Source organism: Melampsora larici-populina (genome assembly GCF_000204055.1).
Source record: "Melampsora larici-populina 98AG31 unplaced genomic scaffold MELLAscaffold_16, whole genome shotgun sequence".
NCBI classification, from domain to species: domain Eukaryota; kingdom Fungi; phylum Basidiomycota; class Pucciniomycetes; order Pucciniales; family Melampsoraceae; genus Melampsora; species Melampsora laricis-populina.
In genome coordinates, this window is record NW_006768780.1 from 429,998 (window position 1) to 454,903 (window position 24,906).

Sequence of the window (24,906 nt, forward strand, 5' to 3'; positions counted from 1 at the left end):
ACGGCTGTATCAATGAACTTTCCCACTCAACTAAATTGTGAATCAGATTTACATCGGACAACTGTTGACAAGGTCTTAAATAGTGGTAGTCTCCTTACGACTCTTGAGCGTTTGAGATCTGGTTGGTGACCTGCTTGAGGTTTGTTCTCTGGCTTGTTTACACCAAATGTTTTGCTTGCAAGTTGAATATGTCTCATGCACTATGAGACCTTGCTACACAGGGAGTTCAGGATGAGTTTGAAGTTTGAAAGACCCAACTGACAACATCAAGCTGAGCTCAAACTCTGACTCATTCGTGTGTTTGGCTGTAGCCAGCTGTAGCCACAGCTCCGTGGACCTTAGCACGACCGCACGGGCTAAGATTCGGTGAACGATGGAAAGCGATTTGAGTTTTCCGCAGATATTTTTTGCTTACAATCGACTTTCGTTTTTCTTGATGTTTACAATCTCGACTTTCTTTTGCTGCATCAACATCCATCCAGGATCGGCATGTCAACGTGATTCCGAGCGACCGCAAGCTGAGTAGGAATTCCGAATGATACCGGCACAGGCTCCGATAAAACGACACGGACAATCCATCGAATTTTGAACTTGTAACTTCATATCTGACTTTCAGAACTCTGACGTCATTTTTCCAGCAATTTAAGCCGCCAAGCTCCGATTTTGTGCGGCCGGTTCGAATTGCACTTTTTGAAATTGTGGAATATCGAAAAAGTCTAAAAGTTGTCTAGTGCTCATATTTGAATTGAACACTTCATACCTCTTCATACTTTGATGCCGAGAAAGAGGATAAAGATCCTTGCGAAGAGGAGGCCATGAAGTCATAACCGTCATAACTTCTCCAAATGTTTTATTAGGGGATTAATTGCTTACTTGGCATCGTGAATTAAAAAGTCCAAGGAATGTACTTGATCAAATCACCGCCAGAAGCACATGATAGAATAATAGAATGGGCTTCATATTAGACCATGAAAGAACACTTAGAATTGGTTCTTTCCTGTGAGATTCAGGAGTCAGCTTAACAAGCTACACACTGAGATCGAATAGAATAGAAAAGATGACAATTCTGAAGTCATGAAGAATTGTGAATTAAATAACTTTGATTTCGATAAAGAAAAGGAAACAACGGTAAAGAAGAAAGTAAACTGTTTAAATATCGATATCCAACATGACGTCATCTCACATCATGATCACAAAAGATTACATATATGAATAAGTAAACAAAATCATTCATATCTCAATTGGAACATGGGTTCTGTCTGCTGAGTGTGTGGATCAAAATCTTCGTGGTTTTTTGATTGGCCTCAAGACACTTCGAAGTCCAGGGTACAACATTCGCAGTAAAAACAATTAGCTTTCAGCAATTTCGGTGAACATTATTGGGTTTGAGATCATCTTCTCCTTTTGCCAGCTTGCTGCTGATCTGTTTCATCCTTTCTTTCAAAGCCGAGCATATACACAAACTGAATATGACCGAACAAAATTTTCGTGTACCTAAAGCTCGAAGTAGCCATGCTAGGGCATGCTTTTTCCCAACGCACCAACACCATCCGCCTTGACATAGATACCAAATCACTAATGTGTTCCGTATTTTGCGAACACATAGATTGTTTTATTTTCGCCTTTCCAGTAGCACGGACTGAACCCTCACTTCGTTCAGGTATCTCAGCCGGCTGTGAGCCCTAACGACCATCCAGCAAAAGCCATCGCAAGACCTCGGGTTAACCAATTGGGTCGATGCTCAGGCTATCATATCCTATGAGCTTCAAATCGAAGTTTCAACTCGACCAATAATCGAGCAGTAGTATAGAAAACACAAAAAGATTGGAATCTTCAAGTTTACCTTCACCCCCACACTCATTGTCAATCATTTACCCCTAAGCCTATTGTTTATACCACACCAAATACCAGTTTACAAATGGATAATCCAGTTGCAGAAGTCAGTTCTGACCATAGATATATCTTTGATAATGGTAGCTCAAAGACTCATAACTAATAAAACTTCAAATCTACACTTTGAGTATTACTATAGGTCGAAGAGGTCATCAGATCAGTGACTGAGCCTTACCCTGCTTCAGTCTTGGCCGCGAATGTCGAGAAGTTGGTTTCTCATCTGCCTACCTATATCACTTTCTAATATGACCTAATGATGAAATCTAATACAAAGATACTTCACCGAGGATGCGGTCTTACGTCACCCTTTTCTCGTGGCCAAAGGTCGAGAAGCCATTAAGGGAATATACAAGATAGTGTAAGCCTGACTTACCATCTCTTTTCAATATTTTTTATGTTGGTGTGGCTCACGAGTTCATTCCACTTGTTTGACCTTGCAGTCGAGTACAGACTGTGAACCAAAAGATTGATTTTCATGCGGTGATGTTCAACGAAGATAAAACTCAAATCACCATTGGTACGTATCAAAACTTTATCAACAGACAAGAATGATCTCCATGATTGTCGTTTTTAATTGATGGTTCTTTACGAAATCCTCAACTTAGATTTGACCGAACACATGAATACTAGGCTTTGCTCATACCGTTGTAGCCGTGTATCAATTCGTTTACTTGTTCGTCTACATCTAGTACAAGGTACAGATCGAAAATACCGAATTCGAAAGTAAGCATTATCCAACCTTTAAACTGACACAAAAGAAAAACCCGAAATGTGGTTTTACTAGTTGGATCTCATGTTACCTTTTCTTGTTACTTCACATAGACAAGAAGATAATTTTTCATCAGACACAGGAGTGGTTGGAATACTATTACCATTCATGCCTGGGTTTAGTCTTCTAGGATCATTGGTTAGAGTTCTTATTGGGTTTGGAATAGGAAAGATAGGTCGATTTTTGCTTTCTAGAGGATGGCTTGGTCAATGATGGTTAAGTATACCCTAGGATGATACTTCTCAATCTTGGTTTTGAGAGATCATCGGATTGTTTGAGGGATTCTTTTCCTTTTTTGACTATACCCTTTGGTGTTTGTCTTGATAGTATGAGTGGGTTTTTGTACGGACGCTTTTGTTCAAGAAACTCTACATATGTCTATGCTCGAAAAGATGACGTGGGCCGGTGAAGGCTTAACCAACAAATGGTGAATGATCTTTCTTACCTGAATATGGGATTCACAAGTTGCCTTCTTTGTGGTCCTTTGAATCCCGTGCTTTTGACTCTCAGCATTCTTCTCTTAAGTTTTCTATGAATCTGTAAAAGTCTTCCCAAGGGTATGGATCTGATCATCACCTGAGGCTGTGTCCAACATTTATCTTCTTCTCAATCAAAAGCAGTTCTCTTCTACTAAATGATGTTCTTGTTTTAACGTGTGTGTGATGCTTGATCATACTTCTTTATCCTCATACCACTTTTCTGAAAGAAAGGAGCGGAATAGGCTCCCATCTGTTCTATCACCAGTTGCTGCTTCCGGTTAAATTCACAGCCCTACTCAAGTCAAATATCTTTTAATTAGAAAGGTAATCACTTAAGCTAGTATATTTTGATGCACAAGTAAGCTTGAACTCCGACCCTAACTCAACAAGATCCCTTATGACCTTGGACATTCCTCACAACTTTCACACGTGATAGAAAATGTTTACATGGGCTATATAAGATTGAGGATTCAGGATCTTTAAATAACACTCCTAAATGGTAGTTAGAGAGCGATACGGTAAAGGATTGAGTCCAGTATAAATATCTGAAATGTGCTCATAAGACAATTCTTCTAATGACAAAGAGGGTGAACAAAGGTCAAACAAACCGTAGGCTGATTTGCCATTGTGATTTCAAAGGGATTCACTATGATATGTTATTAATGAGTAGAGAGATGCTTATAAGGAGTTAAACCCTTGTGCAATTAACTTTCTGAAACTGTATTTACCATCACAATTTCGATCAAAGTCACTTTCACTTTTCACTTTCACTTTGGTTCATTTTCTCATCTCAAAAGCTATCTTCAACTTCATGGCTGGTTCAAATCCTCGCCGGCCAAGATACTCTCATCCCATCAATGGTCCATCACTCATCCCTCAGCACATCTTATCTCAGCAAACTTCTTCTGCAAGCAGCTCAAGCCGACCGTTACGAGATCCATACCAAGTTTTATCTGCCGATGACTTTGATGGATTTGTGGGTAGTATAACTAGTCGGATCAGGGAAGCTCTTTTGGGAGGACCTAATAGACAATCAAATCAACCATCAAGATCTGTTTCAAGAGCTCAAGAAGACGTCTTTGGAGAAGTTGCTAGTGTGCCAGCTGATAATCATCCTTCACCTCACGAACAGACTGACGTGATTCCTCATAAAGATTATCCGGTTTCGGACAATTTATCTTCTCAGGATACAGATGAGGAAAGAGTAGAATCGTCATCTAGTGAGGAAGTAGTTGAGGAGGTTGCGTCAAGACAAAGAATTGAAGTGGACTTATCAAAAGATGACTCAAGTATCGAATCAGATGACCCTGAACCGAGTTCGCTGGATGAAGAAGAAGAAGAAGAAGATCGGATGACCGAAGAGGGTGAGGAAGAGGATGATGAACAGAGGAATGAAAATTTAGAGTTGGATGAATCACTCAGTGTATCCGAATCACAAGACGAGACAGACTCCGATCAAGAGTCTACTGGTCAGACTAATGGATCTCGAACTGTGAATGGCAATCTCCGATCTTCTTCACAACAAAACCTTCGTTCGGATCATCTTAGTACAAACCATCGCCCTTCACCTCATCCTCCAGGCGCGTCACAATCTCATCCTCCAGAAATCATACCAATCGATGACGATTCGGACGTAGAAGTATCAAGCTCGATCAGTTCATCATCATATATTGCCCCACTTGATGCGCTTGAAGCTGAACAAGATGCAGATGTCACTATTCATGGTATTGAAGAATCTGATGACACAGACGGTTCTCAAGGTAGCCAGAATACCGATTCAGAGGAATTCGTAGAGCTAGATGAAAATATCGCGTCTGAAGAAGAATCTGAAGCTTCTTCCCTATCAGCCTCATCATCAGCACAGCGAAGTGAAAACCTCGAAGACGAACCGGCGCGGGAAGAGAGTCCTATGGAGGACATCACTGTACCATTGCCAACTCACGAACAGGCTCTTGGTCAAGCATCATCACATACACTGTTTGTCATATCTTACTATTTATAACTCATGATGGATTGCTTATACGAAAAGTCTGACTTTTATTTTTCGGCAGCTCCAAAGAAAACCTGTCAACTCAGGATGTCAATCGTCGTGGTTCTCTACCTATTTCTCGAACATCCATTCGTAGTTCGGATTCAAAGGATTGTATCCAATCTATTCCAGAAGGCGTTGTTTCCCAACGCGTCAACTTCTTTGAACCTCGAACCATTCTCCCGGTCAATGAGTCACGTAATCTAGCCGTACCTCCAAAAAACGAAACTTTGGCCGATCGTCAGCTTTCGAAGACAGATGACGTCATAGAGAACTCACTTGACCCAAGGCCCGATCCACCTCAGCTTTTGGCAAGCTCATCCCGCAGTCTTCAGCGGATTGGTAGTTTCTCAGCAGATGGGAAAATGATATTCCGACCATCAAGTGAGACATCGGAAGATATGTTAGAAGATGAGAATGATGATTATCTAGGAGGGTTCCTAGAATACTCTAAGACTGAAGAGTTTCAAACCGATCTTGATGGTCCGATTGTTTCAACGTCTGTACATTATCGACAACATATCGAGGTGACTAATAACCATCAAGACCTCGGTGATCGAAACACGACGAATGAATTTGACCCGTTATCGGTGGACCCTGCTCTGGATCAACTCACGGAATCTCATATCTCGGTCACTCAGATAACACAGCAAACACCTATTGTGATCGATGACGATGATGACGAAGTGGACCACCTTTCTCATGCTATGCCTGAATCACGCCTTGATCATATGCGATCAGTGGCGGAAGATGGAAATCCTCATGCCGCCATTTATGACACTGGAGACTGTGCTACTCTGAATTCGCAAAGAACGACGACGCATGTAGTCGATGACAATGATCTATTCGAAGGGGATCGTGATCTGCAGCTTCATCGATTGGGTCAAGATCATCTAGAGAAGTATAGCATGATCGATGAATTGCTTGAAGAGTACCCGGATGTAGATGTATCACCAGTCTTGGGTGCGGATGCTGATGAGCAAAGCAGAATGCAATCTTTGACGTCTTTACCTAATTCAGATTCTCAAACAGAAAACATCTTGGAGCGCTTAATGCAAACTGATCCGAAGTTTCAGGGGTTAGTTGAACAAGCAGAAAGACATGGGGTCGAGTTGGAAGCTCAAGAAGCGGCGTCGAACGACGAAGCTTTGGCCAGAGCTCTTAAAGCTGGTGAAGGTAATATGCAAAAGATTCTGGATAACCTTTTAGGGATCTCGCCTCAAACTCCATCTACCAGCTTGACATCTACCTCTGCTCTTGAGGCTGTTGAAACGACAAATGCTCTCGTAAGTTATCTCATACATCTCTAAGCAGCATCAATCATGGCCACGTTATAATTTATACCAATGCTTGGGTTCTTCAGCCCGCTTCTGACGCGCTACATTCACAGGAGCCCGAGACTACAGTAGCTCAATCGCTCGCTCCCAACGTGAGTAATCCACTTTCTTAGCATACTCCATTTGTTTGTAAACTATCTGAACATTTGCTGATGTCGGTCACTGCCTTGAACAAAAAGTATGAGTCACATTCTGGTGCTCGTCCAATAGAGAATCCCTCGATTATCCTGGCCGAACCATCCGCTTCGTCCATCGATCAACTATGGGGAGACTTTACATCGGATCCAGCTTCAGGTCAACTGCTGTTGGATAACTTCATCCAGCCGATTTCTTTGGATTCCATACCCGCCAACACAAGTGCCAGCAGCAAAGGAAAATCCACGGTGGCTAATCCCATTCATGAGGGAACGGACATGCAACAAGGTGTACCGATTGAGGTACCGTCTCTGCCAGATCTTCATTCGACTGAGGAGGAGACTTCAATCTTTGTGACGGAGCCTATGGAATCGAGTATCGATCAGGCTCGAGCTACTGATGCGATGGACGTGGATCAACCTCTTGCAGAGTTGATTGCCTCGCCAGCACCGCCGGTCATGGAGCATGTCAGTACGAGTCTTTCGTGATATGTTTTATTGTTTCTGACCGAATCATGAGACATTTATTTGTTCCAGAACGAGCAAGCTTCATGGTCTAGATTGGAAGGACCAACTCAATGCGAGGAGGTTGACATGCTAGCGCTCAGCCCGCCCGCGCTCAGTCCCTCCACGCTCAGCCATTCCAACGCTGTTGAATACGAGGCAGCGATGAACGACATCATGCAAAAAGTATTTGGCACCCAAGAGGTCATACACGACACTCCTGCACAGGAGGTGGGTCAAGACGAACAAGACATCATCCAGAGTAACCCTAGCACACTTTTGAGGGATATCGAGTCAACAATTGAAGCGATCAATACTGAAATATCAAAAGCAGAAGCGCCTTTGACTATGGAAGTGATGTCTGAAGTGTTATCAGCCAATGAAGCCGTACATGACAAGACAGAATCTTCTGATCTGGTATGCCGATGTTCTTATTGTATCATTGTGACCCAGCACACTATTTTTGAATCTCCATCAGCTGACAAACATCTTGACCACACAGGCCACGCAACATTCTGACGCCAAAGCCGCTGAAGATTTGGGAAGATCAGTCAGTATTTCGTTAAATTCAATGAAAACATACATCGGTATGCTCATGTGCTGTACATTTTGGCTTACAGCGACCGAGCTCTAGCAGGGGGCATGTCAATGCTGTCACATTTGCTGACTCGCCGCTTCTTGAAGTAACTCCTGCGTCTCATATGGATTGGGTCGATGACACCGGCGACGAGGACGCAGAAAAGAGCATAAGCAGCGAGACACGTGTATCAACACATCGGACTGATGAACTCCCCACGCCACTGGCTAGTACGACTCAAGGCCAAAGGACACCTTCAGAATTATCAGAAAGATTCACCTCATTAGGTCCTGCATCATTTGTCACATCTTCTGCTCCATCTTCAATAGCTTCTAGTGATACTATTTCGGCTCCAGCGTCTGTTGCCCCTCCTCCTCCTCTACCTAGTGCTTCGATGGGAGCTCCTACTGCCGCTCTCGGTTTAACCAATCAGATCAATAGGCGCTCATCTATTGATTCTAGCACACATGCTGAACCACCATCTCCTTCTACCTCCACTCGCCAACGTAGTGCTCCAATCACGAAAGAGCAAGTCAATGCTCCCGGTCTACCTCATATTCAAGAGACGGCGGATTTCTATAACGCACCTGGCTCAAATGATGACAACGTCCTCAACCCTCTCGATCCCCCTCCACCCAGCGATGTGTTCTCACTCGCGTCCTTACCACCAGTAGTCGACCCGAATCCCTCCGATGAATCGACCAGTGTTCCAGAGCCTTTGGGACGTCCTGTTTTACCTGATCCGGGTAGAACACCGGCTCCAACTACAGGCGAAGCGATCAGACTGGATGATATCCCCACCCCTTACTTGACCTCGATTAACAGTCAGTCAAGAGAGTCGAGTGTGGTGGTACAGGCAGCAGGCTCACCAAGTCCGCCCAAGTCGACGCTGATGCCCGAGTGCGAAATCAATGTGGCCGGATTGCCACACCAATGCAGTACGGCCTCAGAGGATCTAAGTCAAGTGGAGGCGAGTGAAAAGTTACCTGATCCTAGTATGCCACCGGCAGCAAGTACGATTCCTACTATTCAATTAGAAGATATTCAGTCCGCCCAACTGGCCTTAGATCCCGACAATGGCAACCATCCTTCACGTGAATCGAGTGTGGTCGCGCAGCCTGCTGGATCTCCTCAACCTACAACTGCTACTAAAGCTTTCTTCAGTCCTTCATTGACTTCGATGTCAGGGCCTACGGAATTTTTGAATCCGATGAACATCGGCAACTCTTCAACTTCATCTGCTGAGGCCAATCTAGGTGCCAACCCAATTCGTATCGAACCTTCTAACAATGGAACACAACTGTTAGATGCCGAAGGTACCAACCACGGCGTGGCAGACCAAGATAAGGGAGTTTACGAGGTCAAACAAGCAGAGTCGTCTTCGATGGTAAGATTTGACATTTTGAAGCAGCATCAGCCATGTTTACTGATTTTTGGTGTGCCTTGTACACAGGTTGGTGTTTCGGCGAGTTTGGTATCTTCCCCGCTCTCCGCGCTACCTGCTGAAAGCGCGGACCTCCCCATCCCAGACGTCCTAAGCTCAAAGAAAGCATCCCATGACAGTGCCGTGTCCGGTTCACCGTCGACTAACGTCATCCATGACGGTTCGGACGAAAGTATGTCGCAACCGATGACAGGTGAAAAAGCTAAGCGGGGAAGACCAAAAGGCCGCAAAAGTGCTGCTTCCAAAAACATGGATGCTAATTATAGTGTAACGGCCAAGGAGATCGCCACGGAACGTGCTCGAGAGCTGCAATTGGAAGCAGACCTCAAGTCAACTTTACAAAAACGAAAGCGAGCGAAGCAACCTTCTACACAAGCACACCCAATCGCTTCAGCCTCTCCGAAAAACGAAGGTGTAGTTGAAGGGCCACCAAAATCCAAGGATGGTAGTTCATCTGTGATACACACACCCAGAAAGGTTTATATCACTCGATCCCGACAGAGTACCAATGTTCCAACTGATGATGGATCAGTTGTTGAGTCAAATATGACGGAGGAGGAGGAACCGGAAGATTTAATTGGATCTCAGACCCGTCAGATGCGAAGAGCAGCTTCCAATAGGCTAACATCCGCTTCACCTAAACCTCCTTCTCGTTCACCTCTGTCTCGACCATCGCGCTCACCTCTAGCTCGACTATCTCGCTCACCTCGATCTCGTCCATCAAGGTTTGGCTCACCTCGTACAAGTCCTGCTCCTGGTCCAACTAATCTGGTGGATAACTCAACCATGGTAGATATTCCTGAGGAAGAAGTAACAGTATCGCCTTTGCCGACTAAGAAGACGGGAAAAGGAAAGGGTAGGAAATCAAACCCGACTACTAGAATGTCCAGTCCTCCTGCTATTCCTGCAACTCCGATTCTTAACAAAAAACCATCCTCGACCGCTTCTGAACCATCGGATATCGGTCAATCTAGTAAAAAACAAACCTTAGGAGCTGTTCCTGGAGGAGATACGAATATCGCTTCACAACTTTCGGCTGAACTTCAATTAAATGTTCCTGGGTTGATTTTACAACGAAGTAATGATGAGCTAGCTCCTAGAAGAAGATTACATCAACATCATTCTTCTAGTACGTTACTGCCTACTCTGAATGTACCTTTGAAAGAACCGATGCCTTTAGAACAAACGGAGATGAAAGCGAAATCGAAGCCTGGGTCAACACGTGGTGGACGTCGTCGACGATCTGAACTTGAAGGAAGACCACTTCCGAGTTCTCAACCACCTGTGACTAGATCACATTGTCATTATGTGAGAATCAAATTTACAAAGTTGAGTGAAAGGTTAAGGGATGAGGTGAAATTAGATACTTTTTTGGTTCCACAATGTGCTATGGGAGATGAAGATGTGAAAAACTTGATGGTAGAAGAAGGAGTAGAAGAAGTAGGAGATGCGACTGTTGAAGAACAATCTAGAAGTTTTAAGATTGGAACCGATGGGAAAAGAGTGAATGAAGGAGGAGGGACATCGAATGAGATGATTGAAGGAGAAGAACAAGAACCAGAAGAGATGGTAGTGAATGAAGAGATGATGAAGTTATTGATCAGATTAGTTGGATTAGGATTGATTCATGAAGGACAAGTTGAAGTGCTTATGCCATTACCACTGTCAAATGGAAAGAAAATTGAAGGTGAAAATGAAGATGAAGATGAGATTGAAAGAGGTAGAAGATCAAGAAGAATGAGTCAAAGTAATAGTCCAGCTACTAGTGTGACTTCTTTTCGTAGTTATGATTCGAATCGAATGAAATCAAAAACGAAAACTAAAAGGAAAAGTAGTCATCTTAGAGATTCATCATTAATTTCAAGTAAAAAAACTAAACATTAAAATTCGATTCGATTCGATCTCTTAAAGTTATGTAGTTCATGGATTGGATTGGTTGAGAAAAAATAAATTATTCAGAATTAAGAAATGCAAATTCAAAAAATGTACTTAAGTTTTTTTTTCTTTTCTTTGCTTTTTATGATGTATATTGTATGTAGTATTTAAATGATGCAAACAAAAGGTTTTGATGGTTTGGTTTGTAAGGGTTGAATCATCTGTGCCTACTAGGAGTCTTGACACCTGATATCAAAGGTGAGCTTGGAGTGGAATACTTTCTTATTCATACATCATTCTGGGATCAAATTACTTCAAGTTGAGAAATTGAAATATCTTGGTCTTCTAGTCATGTGTATAGAATTTTTTGTTTTCTGGTCTATAATCATCATTTATACTTCTTAATCAAGTTGTCTTACGGTTTGTATCATGATGGTCATTTGGTTTAAGAGTAAAAACATCTCATATCCAAAAGGGAACATGTAAACAATTTCCCCATGATAAGAGACTTGTGGACCCATATCATGTACTTCATGTGCAAAATCTTCACATATGCTGGCCTATCTCTTTCAGGTAGATATCTGGTTTATCAAGTAGAGTGGCTGATCTCTGTGGAAAAAAGGTCTGGTGCTTTTTCCTATAACCGGGGCAGGTTTGAGAGCCACTATTGAAGTGCATTGTGTGATTTATAAATTTGCTGACACCAACTCTTTTGATGATCCTTAACTCTATCAAATCAGCTAAAAAAACAGGGTAATATTGAATTGAAGGTACCCAATTGTGAATCAATCATTCTTTTCACAATATCACTTGATCATAACAATTACAAAAACCAAATATATTCTCATCTTTGATTCTTTCACACATCACCACATCCCCCCCTCAATCCATTTATGAAGTCTGAAATAATCTAAACAGAATTCATATGCCACAGGAAGAATGAATACTTTCAGGAAATGACAAAATGATTTGTATTTATAAAGTTTAAGATTCAAACATCAATTTAAAAAAAAGGTTTACACAAGCTATACCCTAGAAAAATAAGGTTGAAATAAAAGCCATTCATATCACAAAGCTAGTGTTAGTGAGACCAAAAAATACCATCACAAGGACTTTTCTGGATTGTGTAATAAGAATTTCAAAGCTTCTTTCAAAAAAAAAAACAATTTTTCTTTTGAAAAACAAAAAAAAAGAAGTTGAAGAATAAACAAAAGAATTGTTTTTTTTATTGTGGAAAGAAATGTCTATGAAACTGATGTATTTTTTAAGAAAATAAACAGAACTTCATTCAACCAAACCATTTTTTTCATTTTCTTTTTTCTGTGTGTCATGGGAGAGGAACACCTTTTAAACTGATATATTAAATTTAAACTAACTTCTTCAATTTTGATTTTCAAAATACAACATTACATAGAATTCAAACTCATTTATTCTTACCAGAAAAAAAACCAAAAACCAAAAAAGAATACTACCTTTAAGTTCAATACGGTCAAAGACAAGTTTTCCTATAAGTGGATCAAGATAATAAAACAAGCCAAACTGTTTTTTTTCCTTTCGTGTTTTCTCTCAAATCCATTCTCTTCACAAAATACAAACAAAAATCAACTTCTTTCAATTTTTCAAACAAAAAATCACAGATCTATATTCTTTTTTTTCAAAACTTTAAAACTCTTTCAATGATACATTCAAAAAAACAAAACACAGAATTCATATTAATCCTCTTTCTTTTTCTTTTTTCTTTTTTTTCTTCATAATCAAATCAACCAAAACGTAAAAAAAACAATACAAAAAAACCCATTTCTTTCTTCTTATACAAACCTTTCAATTATCTTTTTTCTGTCATAAATTCCACAACTATTAATTTTGAACAATTCGATTTTTTCCAAAAAAAAAAAATCGCGTTGATGGTAAGTATATTAAAAAACCTCATCCCCTTCTTCACTTTCATTTTTCTTCTTTTCATCAATTCCATTCCATTCCATTTTTTCAAATCTTCCAAATAGACATAAGTATAAAGTATTTTTTTTTCATCTTGCACAAACCTCAAAGTTTCCAAACAAAGATCCCAGATGATGATGATCATCATTCTCCTGTTCTCCGACCAAAAAATCTTGCTCCAAATCCAGCCCATGAATCCTTCTTCTTCTACTACTTCTACTTCTCAAACTTTCATCTTCTTCCACTTCTTCTTCATTCCCACCTCTTCTTCTTCTTCCATTCTGAATACTATCAATCCTAACGATCCGACTTCTTTCATCATCTTCTGCTTCTTCTACATTCCTATTAGATCTAACCTCTCCCATATCAATCAATTCATTCAATTCGTTTTCTTCTAATCTTTCTTCTCTGCTTTGTGAAGTTTCTAATGAAATGGATGATGATCTGATCATTCTATTTAACCTAGGTCTTGAATCTCTTATGGGAATTCCATCAAGATCAAGTGAATCGGCTCTAGGATTTAAACTTGGATTGGTAATAGGTGAATTCGAAACTCTTGAAGATCTTCTAGTAGTATTCGAAGTAGTATTCAATGAAGTGGGATTCAAACCTGGAACCATCTCTCCTTCTCGGTCTTCTTCTTCTTCTGCATCAGCTTGTTGTAAATTGGTATCCAAGTTGGGACTACTTTCAAACCTATAATTCGATAATCTAATAGCTCTACTTCTAACTAAATCTCTAGACCCTTCATTCCTTTCGACCTCAGGTCCTAAAGCAGACCAACGTCTATTATGAATCTGTCTAACTTCTCCAACAAGTCTTGAAGGAGTTCTAGTCGAAACAGTTTCAGTAGGAATCATCGAATTAGAAATCATGGCTGTATTCAAAAGTCTTCTACCTAAAAACCTATGTCTTGGTGATGATTGAGTGGATTGATACGAAGCAAAATCAACGGATGCTCTCAGATCATTCAAGTCAACTAAACTTGAATCCAGAATCGAACTTCTCATTCTTTGGGTCATCGTATTAGCAGTACTATAACCCATGATATCATCTAACAAACCTCCTTCTTCATTCCTATTCCCATTCTCATTCTCATTCTCATCTTGACTTCTATCTTTCCAATCTTCTTCTGATCCGATATATCCATCTCTCAAATCTTTTTCATAAACCATCTGTTTAGCTTGTAATAATTGTGCTTTCTTATTATGATGTCCTTGTTGTCTTTGTTGTGAATAAAATGAAAATGTTCGATTGGTTGGAATAAAGTTTGCAATCATTCCTTTCTCGTATCTAGGTATATATGTAATTCTTTTGAGATAATAAAAAAATCGATGTTGAGTTGATGACCATCTTTCACAATAAAAACAATGAACTTTAACCCAATGTCCAACGATATGACCACTACACCCCCAAAAAAAACAGATTAGAACCAGAATCTAAAACAAAACAAAATGATGATTGAAAACTTACCAAGAAAGACAACCGATATATTCTTTAGTACAATAACAAACAAACCTATCTTGTTGATCACTTTCATCATCTTTAATACATGGATTAGAAGGATCATTTTCGAATTCTAATCTAGATTCATGATCAACAATTCCAACGGATTGAGAAATAGGATAGGAATCAGATGACAAAACATTTTCGATAGGAGTTTTAAACATCCCATTGGGAATCGGTTTACGTGCTGCATGTGATGGATTGATAGATCGGATCGTGATGAGTTTTCCACATCCTTGGGTGATTCCTCTTGATAAAGATGATGAACGGGTTCTTGATGAGCTTGAAGTACTCGGATTTGCCAATTGGAATCCTTTGGGTAAAGTTTGAGGACGTGAGAAGATTGAACGATCAGCTTGAGGTGCACCACAGTAAACTAAATAAACTTGAATTGAAGATCTAGAGATCGGATCTGATAAAGAAGTCGGATTAGATCCTTGATGGATCCCACGATTCAAATTATTATTAGCTTGACGTTGTGATCGGATGTTACGTAAGGTGCCTACTAAATTACGTCGAACAGGTTCAGCTGAAAGTGAAGTGGGAGGGTTTTGATGGTTTTGATTCTGGACAGAAGGATGATGATGGTTCATGGTAAGTTGACGTAATCGGTTCACTGCCATCGTTCTATCTAGACCAGCATCAAAATCATTATGCATCTGTTCCACTAATGCATGTCTCCAATCAGTTGTTTCATTATTAATCAACAATCTTCTTCTTCTGTTATTGGATAATTGAGTGATTTGATTAGGTCGTTCATTCGACTCTCCTGATGATCTTGATTGAGGATTTGAAACAAGATTTGTAGTTTGAGTAGTAGATCTTCTTGGTAAGACGTCTTGATTTTCAGTGGATGGATTAGGTTCTGGTCTGTCAAAAGATTCGAATAAGCTCATGCTAACATCTGAAGGTTGTTCAACCGTATTATCAAGTCGATCTGTTGTAATTGGATTTGAGTCCATAATCAATCCAGTCAGATTTGATGCTCGCCTAGAGAATCGTGATGATTCATCATGAGCTTGACGTTCAGGAAGATCATCATAAGGAGTTGGTAATCCTAAAGCTTCAGCTATAGTCATACTGTTATGATGAGCAGCTGCTTCTACCAATAAAGGATCTGGATCGTTTCCTAAATCAACGTTATCGATTGAACTAGTATCTCTACCTCTTCTAATCCTAGATTGATGACCATTTTGTAATGAAGTGAAAAACAGAGCAGCGTTTTGATCCGATTCAGAATCGTTTAATAAATCAGATGTTTCTGTAGTTTGTTGATTTGAATCATCTGACGAATCTGATACTGATGAAGGTCTACTCAGATCATTAAGATTAACTGACATCAGATTGTTTTGTGGATCTTGAAAATGACCATTGAAAAGATAAGGACCTTGTGAAGTGGATGATGGTCTTTGATTGAGATTGACTCGATTGGTGGGTGGTGTAGGTGGTAAATGAATAGGAGGTGAAATTGGTCGATGGTTGATCGAAGGAGTTTCTTCTTCTGATTGAGTTTGTGATGTTGAACTTGTAGGTTGAAGGAATTGTAAGAATTGAGAAGGAATTGAAGTTTGAGATTGAGGATTTCGTCTAGCTTCTTGTCTTTGACTAAATTCTTCTCTTAATCTTGCATTTCTTTCATAAATCGATATCGAACGTTCTGCTGCACTCGTTTCTGGTTCAGGAGAAAGTCGATCTTGTGATCTTAATTGAGATGGTGGTCTGATTTCTCTTCTTCTTCTTGTGAAATCTTCAATAGCTCTAGCATGAGGTCCAAACATAGAGACTGAGTTTCTGATAGTTTGAATTGGATTGGGAGGTGAAGATTCAGATGATTGATTGAGTGGATTGAGTTCAGATGTTCTTTGATCCATGGTGAAGGAAGACAGTTGTTGTTGTCTAAGTCTTGCTCTTTGTCGATTTAATAGTTGATTTAGTTCTTGTTGTCTTTGTAACAAATTTATGATTGAAGGTCCATGATGATGATGATGATTAGTAGTAGTGGGTTCCATGAATTGAGTTGGAATGAGAATGAGAACTGGTCAACTGATTCAAATCAAAAACCATTTCATCTCAACCAACCAACCCCAATCAATCAATCTTAAACACTTAACTCAATTAAGTACTTAAGCACTTGGTTCTATCCCCAATCAAATTCTCCAACTCCTTTATACCAATCACTTCACTTCACTCACTACACACACATCCTTTGGTTGGACTTCCAGTAATGTGTACATCACTTACGTCTGCAAACATTATGCCATCTCAACCTTTGAGAACTCGTTGGAATTGCTTAAATTCTTGAACTACTTGGATAAATCAGTCCGGCTTAAGCAATGTATATCCTTAAGCCAATTTCCTGAACAATAGGTGATTTAAGCTGTGAAGGAATTCGAACAGCAAGAAAAAAAACCAGTGATAAATGATAAATTGATTCATCGCCTTCTTTTCATTTGCTGTGCGGTCTAAAATTCTCATTACATCAACTGTTTTAAATTCCTTGCGTCATCTTTCTTGTGGATTATTTTCTTCACCCAAATAACGAAGCAAGTTTTTTGATTTTCATATATAAATCAAGCATGGGTTACATAGCACCCCGGCAAAGCGCATTGACCTGCGAAGGATATCTTAATGGGTACTTCGAGGGGATCTGAGGTAAACTCACGATGAAAGAGTTTAGCCAGAATTGGGGCGTGGAGGCCTGGTTGCAATGTATGGATAAAAAAAGACTATGGTAGAATAGTTTTTAGGTACATAAAGCAAGGACTCAAAGGTATTAAAAAAGAGGGCCGGTATGGCGCGGCCTACAAAAGTATCACAAATTAGATTATAAGAGAGAGGTGGGTGGGAGTATGTTTTAATTTCCTTTGAGAATGGGATCCAAAAGTGGAATGAACCCGAGTTTGGGATCCTCTACAATTTGTATATGGTCATCATGAGGGTAAAGAGAATCCTCAATGTAAGTGGTAATGAGGAATTAAAACACACACAACATGATGGCTTCCACATTGTTTGTCTTGGCTACACCACGAAGGCCTGAAAGCGGTTGACAAACCGGGGGTCTTTTTCAGTTGACCAACCGAAATGCCTGGTGCGGCAGATACGGTTGGTCAACTACGCTACGCCAATCCGTGTATCAACTGTGGGTACAGCATTGGTTTGAACCCGGTTCCAAACACGGCTTAAATCCCGTTTAGACACTGATTACGACAGGCAAAGCCAGCAGGCAGTTTTGTTGGTTCTGGTTCTCATTTTTGGGGCTATGAAAGATACACGACATGGCATAAAGCCGCTGATTTTCACAAATACAATGGGAGGCAGCTACAGACAGAACAGACAGACAGGATGAAAAGAATGAAAACTAAAATTTGAAACTATACATCATGGATCTAATACACACACACACACACACACACAAAGATAAGACAGAAATCATTGTTGTTGTAATCACCTTTGTCGACCAACAACCAATCTCATATGCCGTAAATACTAATACTAATCCTAATCTTCTTCTTCTTCATCATCATTCTCATCCTCTTCTTCTTCTTCTTCTTCTTCTTCTTCTTTCTCATCCTCTTCTTCTTCTTCTTCTTTCTCATCCTCTTCTTCTTCTTCTTCATCATTCTTGTCAATATTGTCAATATTGTCATTATCATCCTCCTTCTCAGCCTGCCTTTCGTCTTGTTTGTGAAGCAACTCGTCCTCTGGAACCTCCGAGCCCCACGTTTCATTGATATTTCTCACCATAACACAAATTGAAGCCTCGTCCGGTACCGGAAATGATGTGAGAGGTCTGACTACTGACAAAGGCTTATTATTGCCAAATACCTCCAAGTCTTCTGACAAGCACAGGATGGCGAACCTGTTGCAGATCAAATGAGTATGATGCAAAATCTATCAAAGACAAGACCAAACTTACGCATGTCGATACCTGCTGGATCGTGATCGCAAATACTCTAGTTTCTCATCCACAATCCCCCACAAGGTTGCACCGTCTTTGTAATCCGCCTTGTAAAAGCCCCAATGGCAGGCTTGCATCCGCTGAAAAGAATAATAAACATATTTAATTGTATTGAAAATGGAAAATGTCAAGAGAAGAGCGTACAATGTAAGCGTAACGAGCCTTTTGAAGATGTCCCACCTGTTCAAAGATCTCGTCACAAACAGGTACACGGCCGCCGACTTGTCCAAATTCTTTATCGTGAAGCTATATCGATTAAAGTTCAGCTTGATGTGAGCGAAGAGTAAGTATAGTAACAGAAACTTACCCTGGCCACGACCCCATTGAGTGTGGGTATGGCACCAGTGCCTGTGCTGCCAGTTTGGCCTGGTAAATGTATATTCTCGAGAAGCTGAAAAGTCAGAGATACAAATCTTTAGAGTAATTAATAAATTAAGGAAATCAGAAAAAGACTTGCAATGGTTTCAAATTCTTTGCGTACTTCCTTCAACACAACATTGACCAAGGTGTTGAGAGATTTAGCATCCGCCACTTTTGGGTTCTTGCCATATCCACGTGGAAGCAAACGTTTTTTCCATTTATCAGGATTGGACATAATGCCATCCTATTTCTGGTTTCAGTAATAGGACTCGTAAGAGAGAGAGAGAGAAAGGAAAATGCTTACCATGACTGTAGCTTATAGAGACAGAGGGAGGGTGAGCTTGTCGCCCATCTTGTCTTTGGTTGCAGTGTAGGCCTGCAAGTCACCTCACAAGATATTCTTCGTGGCGATCTGGCGAATCGATTTCTGAAGATGATAATGTCAGTTGATTTCGCTTGATGGTTGATGATAAACTGGAATCTTACTCGTAGCTCAGCAGAGTCGTCCTTTGAAAGCCAGGGTGCAGCTGCAGCCGGAGTTCCAACAGCAGTAGATTTGGACGTCGCGAGCTTCCGAACTTCGGTAATCTGACGTGTAAGATCGTTGTGGATGGTTGTCATGTGTTGTCAATTGGATAGAGCAAGTGACATATAGGCCATGAATTGCTCTTCAGTCGTAGAAGCCTGCCGAATGGAACCTGAGTCAGTGAAAGTGAGAAAAGAAAGACACTAAACCCACTCACACTACACAACTGTCGGCCCATGGCGAGGTGATGGTCGTCGAGATCAGCGCGATTAGAGTATCGATTAAAAGTTTGTAATCTAGATCCCTGCAGGGGAACAAACTTTGGGGGATGGAGGGTCGTGTAATTGCGACTGTTGTTGGTGTTGGTGTTGTTGATGTTGGCAATGGGCTCGGTGTCGTTCTCGTAATCGCTTTCGCCGTATTCATGGCCTAAGTGAGATAGAAGTGATTAATACAGGATTGAAAAGCTGAAATAAATTGATTCGAGATCATTTGACTTACACATACTCAAGTTTCTTGGTGGTGGTTCTGGTCCAAGGGGAAGAAATTGATCCAAATCTTTGGGATCAAATGGATTTTCTGACGGAGGTGACAGCTCCTTCGAAGGAGGCGGGCGGCTTTGGGCTGTCTTCGGTTTCGATTTACCTTTGTTATTTGGTTGCACTTTTTTATTCGAAGTAGTATCTTGCAAAGCCGGAGGCGCCTTACGCTTACTGATCACTGGTTTCTTTGATAAGGTTGGTTTGGGTCGCTCACGCAAAGTACGGCGGCCTACAATTGGGGTTCTGGAAGTTGACTCTTGATATCGATGGGAAGTGGAAGCAGGGGCTTTGGATCCTGAAGTCAAGTGTATCTCTCCGTCCGGAGCTTTCAAGGGAGTTGCTTGATGAGTCGATTTCGTCGATTTCTTTGGTGGCATGGGGAAAAAGCGGCCTTGAGACATGGTGGTGATGCTGAGTGAACGTGGGGAAATAAGAAGTCTGAAGAACAACGGTGAAGACCAAGGAGTGCAGGGAAAGGCAGCAAAAACAGTGCGGTGGCCGAGCTGTCACTCAGGCCTTTGTGACAGACGGTGTGGAAGCTGACTAAATCAACAAAAATGAGAAGTCTCCAAATGAACTTTACTTCCTGATCACACAAGTCTGGAAATGGATGGAGACAGGATAAAGAAACGGACACAACAATGATTTATTTGATTAGAAAACAATAAAAATGAAGGATACAGCAACTGGGTCTTGAATGAAAATGGCTGGAAATATGTGAATTCAGATAAATGACGATATGACACATTTAAAGTGGCGAGGAGTCCAAATCAACAAATTACTCGAGAAGTCCAACCTCATTAATGTGATTGTAACAATCAAAGTTATAAAACATGCTGAAATCCTCTCAGAGTCGAATTGTGAACAACCCGAGAGGTTTCCAAAATACTGTGTTTGTCAATGGAATATTAAAACTTGAAAATTTTGATCTCTTCATCAGTTCATTCGATGACGATTCATGATTTAACGTTCAAGGTTCATCACCCGAGATGATATCTTTAAAGGAAGAAATGATATCTTATATCATAAGCAGTCATGATATCAAAAGGAAGCGGCCTTGAGACATGTGAGTGAATGTGGCGAGATACAAATTGAGAATCAACAAGAACAACGGTGAAGACAGATCAGTGCCGTGAAAGGCAGCGATAATGATATCTGATATCACAAGCGGTCATGATATCAAGGAAAGGAAGACACCATGACTCACTGACTGACTTGATCAGTGATATCCTTATCAGAACACTTTTGTTTGAATGGATTCCTTAAATTGAAAGGCCTTCTGAGTGTTCTTCTGTTCTTATCAATCACACCAAGAACGAGTTCCTTCTCACACGTACAACCATGACTGCCAACTCATCAGACGCTAAGAAAAATATTGAAGAACCAGTGGGAATAAACCCTGGTAACTTTGCTTTTTTGTCTCTTGTTTTGGTTTGGTTTGCTTTATTCTGATAGTCTTATTTTGACTTTACAATTTATCCAGCTAGACCTGGTCCAGAGGCATTGGAAGCCTGTCAGATTCAGAACAATCAGGAATATATACCTGGCAAGTTTCATCTTCGTTTGTACTTTTTCATCTTCATTACATTTTTTCAATACCGTTCCCTTTCTGACCTTCATGACATTGCCTTTTGAATTTCCAGATAGACGCTTCTGTATCCCTGAATCTGAGGAACTGGATGCAATTTATGATTACCTCGAGTCTTGAAGGGAACCGTCAAGAGATGTGGTCATCTCAACCGGTAGCTGGAGCCCTTATTCAAACCCTTATGGGCGTGCAGGCTACTGCCTTAATGATTATATCAATGGCTTTGTGGAACCCGAAGATGAAGATTGGGTCTATGGAGTTTCCTGTGAGGAAACTCCAGAAGAAGAGGCCGAGGAGGGACAAAACATCAATTCCTCTGCAAAAATGAAAACCAAGATGAAAGAAGAGAATGATGAAATTCTGATAAAGAATTGAGAAAGAAAAAGATGGAGTACAAAAACTGCTTGATGCTTGACGCTAATGTGATGGTCCAGCCACCGCCCGGCCATTAGACTCTGTGTTTTTGTTTGCGGTTTGACCCTTGTATTTCCTTTTCTTACTCGGCTGCCCACTGTGTTTTGCAAGCTCTCGATCTTTTGCTTTTTGACTGTTGCGATCCTTCTTGTCTTGATTTTCTTTCAATGTGTCTTTCCAATTTTTTGGTCCGGTATTCAGCGCACTACGCCAAGCTACAGGAATGACATCAATAAAGTTGATGTCTGCCCAAAATTGATGAAGCTCAGCGGAATAGAATGCCCCAGCGTTGAGGACAAAGGTTCTGGTGTCCAAATGGACTACCACGTGCTCCGTTTTCTTCAAGACTCGCCTCTCAGTCATAATTGGCCTTGTTTTTTGAATTGTACAACCACTTTTGTGGCAATTGTGTTGGATGTTGAGGACACCTTCAATGTCCTGAGTAATATAACAGGAATATTGTCAGTGTCAAAATCAATGCAAACCTTTGAACAAAAATCTTACCGCCGGATTGATCCAGACGACATTCAGAGTCTCTTCCACCTCGCGCATACCATAGAATTGGCATACTGGACCTGTCTTACACCTTGATATTTCAATCTTGCACTGTTGAGGTGCACATTCAACCGCGCCCCACATTCTCTTGACTCTTCCAATCATCCTTCCGGTGCCTGAAAGTGTCCGAAAGTGTGTTGATTGAGCCTGAAGTAAGGAAGCAATCTTTGATGAGTGACAATTCAAGAATAGATAAAGATGCACATTACCAAAAGAAAGTCGTGCTCTCTGATTTTTTGCCCATTTTTGAGTGTGAGTGAATCCAAGACCTTCCAGGTTTTTGAGCAAAAGGCGTCTAAAATCTCTTTTGGAATAATTGTCTCTGCACTTGATGGCTGCGTCTTGTGATTTTCTACATTTCAAATTCATGAAGATCATTGGAGACATAAGACATATTGAAAGTATTGTAATAAATATTGTTAAACTGGTCAAAAACTTACTTCCTACTTTGAAATGTCCTTCGTGATTCCAGGATGAATTATAGCCTAACGCCTTCTGAAATAAAATGTTGGTCTTGAAGAGCGCCACGACTTTTGGACCTGCCTGAATGTACGTTTGTAAATGATTGTTGTAATTAAGGCACGCTGCAGTTACTGATCTAATCAGGCGATGGTTGTTGAAGGATTCAGCGATATCTCTTCCTGGGCTGAGATGATTGGAGTGAATTGAAGATTGCCGAGTATTTCCATTATAGGATTCAAAGTTTTCGGTGGCGAATAGTGTAATGATGCATATATATACATCATCACAACATTACATTGAGTACACATATCATACATACCTAGCCCTTAGACTTACACTTAGTAGTTTTTCATATATCCATCGAGTGCCACGCTTACGGAATGGCTCCTTAGGGAACTCGAGACTGATCTCGTATTCTATTCCTTTGGAGCCAGGTTAGCAAACTCATTTCTCTTATTTCTAATTATATCAATTTCTCTTATTACACAACTTATATTGTTTAGTCCCGTTAGAGGGAACTCGAGACTGATCTCGTATTATATTCCTTTGGAGCCAGCTTCTAGAAATAATTCAATCATATCTACTTTGGTTCTAGAAGCATAAAGTCCCTTGTGGCATCAGACCCTCAGTTCCCTCCGTGAGACTCCTTCGAAGTGAGGACATCTTAAGTCCTTTACACTTTTTTTTTCTCAAACCAATACCGGTATCGACTACTTCAGATTCCTTCAGAAGAACATAGTTCTTAAAAGCACCCCGGATATTCAAGATCCAACCTTATTTCAACTACTTACTCAATACCTTGAAGATCCATCTTCACACTTCGATTTCGTACATCAAGAGCTATACCATTTATGACCCCGCCGGTTTCGACTCGCAGCGATTCCACTGATCTCATGTCTTGGGTGGACGATCCAGAAACCTTAATCAGAAGATCGAATACACTACCCCCACAGTTCCAACACCGTTCCTTTGAAGAGTTGGGAAGATATACCCACGATAAGGTTCTTGCGGCAAGCGTTCCGTCTAAACCGATCCCGGCGACAGCTAAACCATATAACCCAGCTGTACAGGCCTCGTCGTCACGTACTGCATCCTCCTTACCCGGAACCTTCCCCACTTCTCCTCTTTCACATCGTCGTTCTCCTTTATCGCTTCTACAACGAGAGGAAGAACACATCCACCGCGATTTAAACATCAGATCTAAACGACCACCCTCACCTTCTTCATCCCTATTACCAAAAGTTGACGGGATGACGGGCCAAACGGATGATTCGCCTTTGAATCCAACTTCGACCAACGATCTGCTACGTGCTATGCTATTGGCACAAGCAGCAGGCGTCAAAGCGGCTAATGAGGCAGCAGAACGCAATGCACGTTTGGAAGAAGAGCGGATCGTAGCTGCACATGAAGCGGCAAAGCGAATCGCTGGATTTGAGGAGAAACTACTCCAGATGCAGATGAACGCGTCGACGCAATCACCAGCTCCTACGACTCATGAAGGAGTTTCCCGAGGACTTGATCTTGCTAAATTCAAGTCATCGGATGGACTGCAATTCAAGGGTCCATACCGGGATGTAGAAGCGTTCCTGAAGTGGTTTACCTCCCTGAAGATCTTTTTCATGGTCAAACAAGTCAATAAAGACGAGGACCAAATTATACTCACCGGCTTGTACTTACTGGAAACCAATCTCCAAGCGTTTTGGGCCCACAATATTGATAACTTCAGCAAGATATCGTGGGACAACTTTAAAGAAAAACTCTTTCGGGCAGCTCTACCTTCTGACTGGAACGACAAGATCAGAGAAAAGATACTCACGTTACAAATGTCGAACAACGAGGACTTTTGTTTTTTCTGCACTCGCGCTCGATCCATCCAGTCTCTTATGAACCATGACCAGGTTGAGATCGATGATTTCACACTGGCCAGCCACATGTTGTTGGGAATGCTCCCGGAGTTGAAATCAACTCTTAGGTTAGATGGTCCTCTAAAGAAGGAAAATTTTGACTTTATACGGT

The 24,906-nt window shown here is 41.0% G+C and overlaps 4 protein-coding genes across 4 annotated transcripts; 2 read left to right on the forward strand and 2 right to left on the reverse strand.

Annotated features, from left to right (window-relative positions):
• Nucleotides 1-1,785: 1,785 nt before the first annotated feature.
• On the forward strand, nucleotides 1,786-3,336 carry MELLADRAFT_116341 (uncharacterized protein; the record flags this gene model as incomplete). The annotated part of the gene is made up of 6 exons (XM_007409432.1): nucleotides 1,786-1,939; nucleotides 2,033-2,100; nucleotides 2,168-2,251; nucleotides 2,334-2,410; nucleotides 2,499-2,616; nucleotides 2,716-3,336. 6 exons carry the CDS (start codon nucleotides 1,919-1,921, stop codon nucleotides 2,873-2,875), a joined length of 528 nt encoding a protein of 175 aa, XP_007409494.1.
• A 616-nt stretch (nucleotides 3,337-3,952) lies between these two features.
• On the forward strand, nucleotides 3,953-11,050 carry MELLADRAFT_106057 (uncharacterized protein; the record flags this gene model as incomplete). Its single annotated transcript, XM_007409433.1, has 9 exons — nucleotides 3,953-4,930; nucleotides 5,006-5,118; nucleotides 5,193-6,456; nucleotides 6,534-6,599; nucleotides 6,621-7,109; nucleotides 7,179-7,562; nucleotides 7,624-7,695; nucleotides 7,766-9,109; nucleotides 9,176-11,050. 9 exons carry the CDS (start codon nucleotides 3,953-3,955, stop codon nucleotides 11,048-11,050), a joined length of 6,585 nt encoding a protein of 2,194 aa, XP_007409495.1.
• A 1,740-nt stretch (nucleotides 11,051-12,790) lies between these two features.
• Nucleotides 12,791-16,522, reverse strand: MELLADRAFT_116342 (uncharacterized protein; the record flags this gene model as incomplete). The annotated part of the gene is made up of 2 exons (XM_007409610.1): nucleotides 12,791-14,383; nucleotides 14,453-16,522. 2 exons carry the CDS (start codon nucleotides 16,492-16,494, stop codon nucleotides 13,069-13,071), a joined length of 3,357 nt encoding a protein of 1,118 aa, XP_007409672.1.
• Nucleotides 16,523-17,983: 1,461 nt separating this feature from the next.
• On the reverse strand, nucleotides 17,984-20,272 carry MELLADRAFT_85943 (uncharacterized protein; the record flags this gene model as incomplete). The annotated part of the gene is made up of 9 exons (XM_007409609.1): nucleotides 17,984-18,221; nucleotides 18,288-18,344; nucleotides 18,402-18,523; nucleotides 18,588-18,689; nucleotides 18,751-18,834; nucleotides 18,925-19,047; nucleotides 19,290-19,391; nucleotides 19,547-19,758; nucleotides 19,831-20,272. The coding sequence occupies 9 exons, from the start codon at nucleotides 20,270-20,272 to the stop codon at nucleotides 17,984-17,986; spliced, it is 1,482 nt and encodes a 493-aa protein (XP_007409671.1).
• Between the last annotated feature and the right edge of the window lie 4,634 nt (nucleotides 20,273-24,906).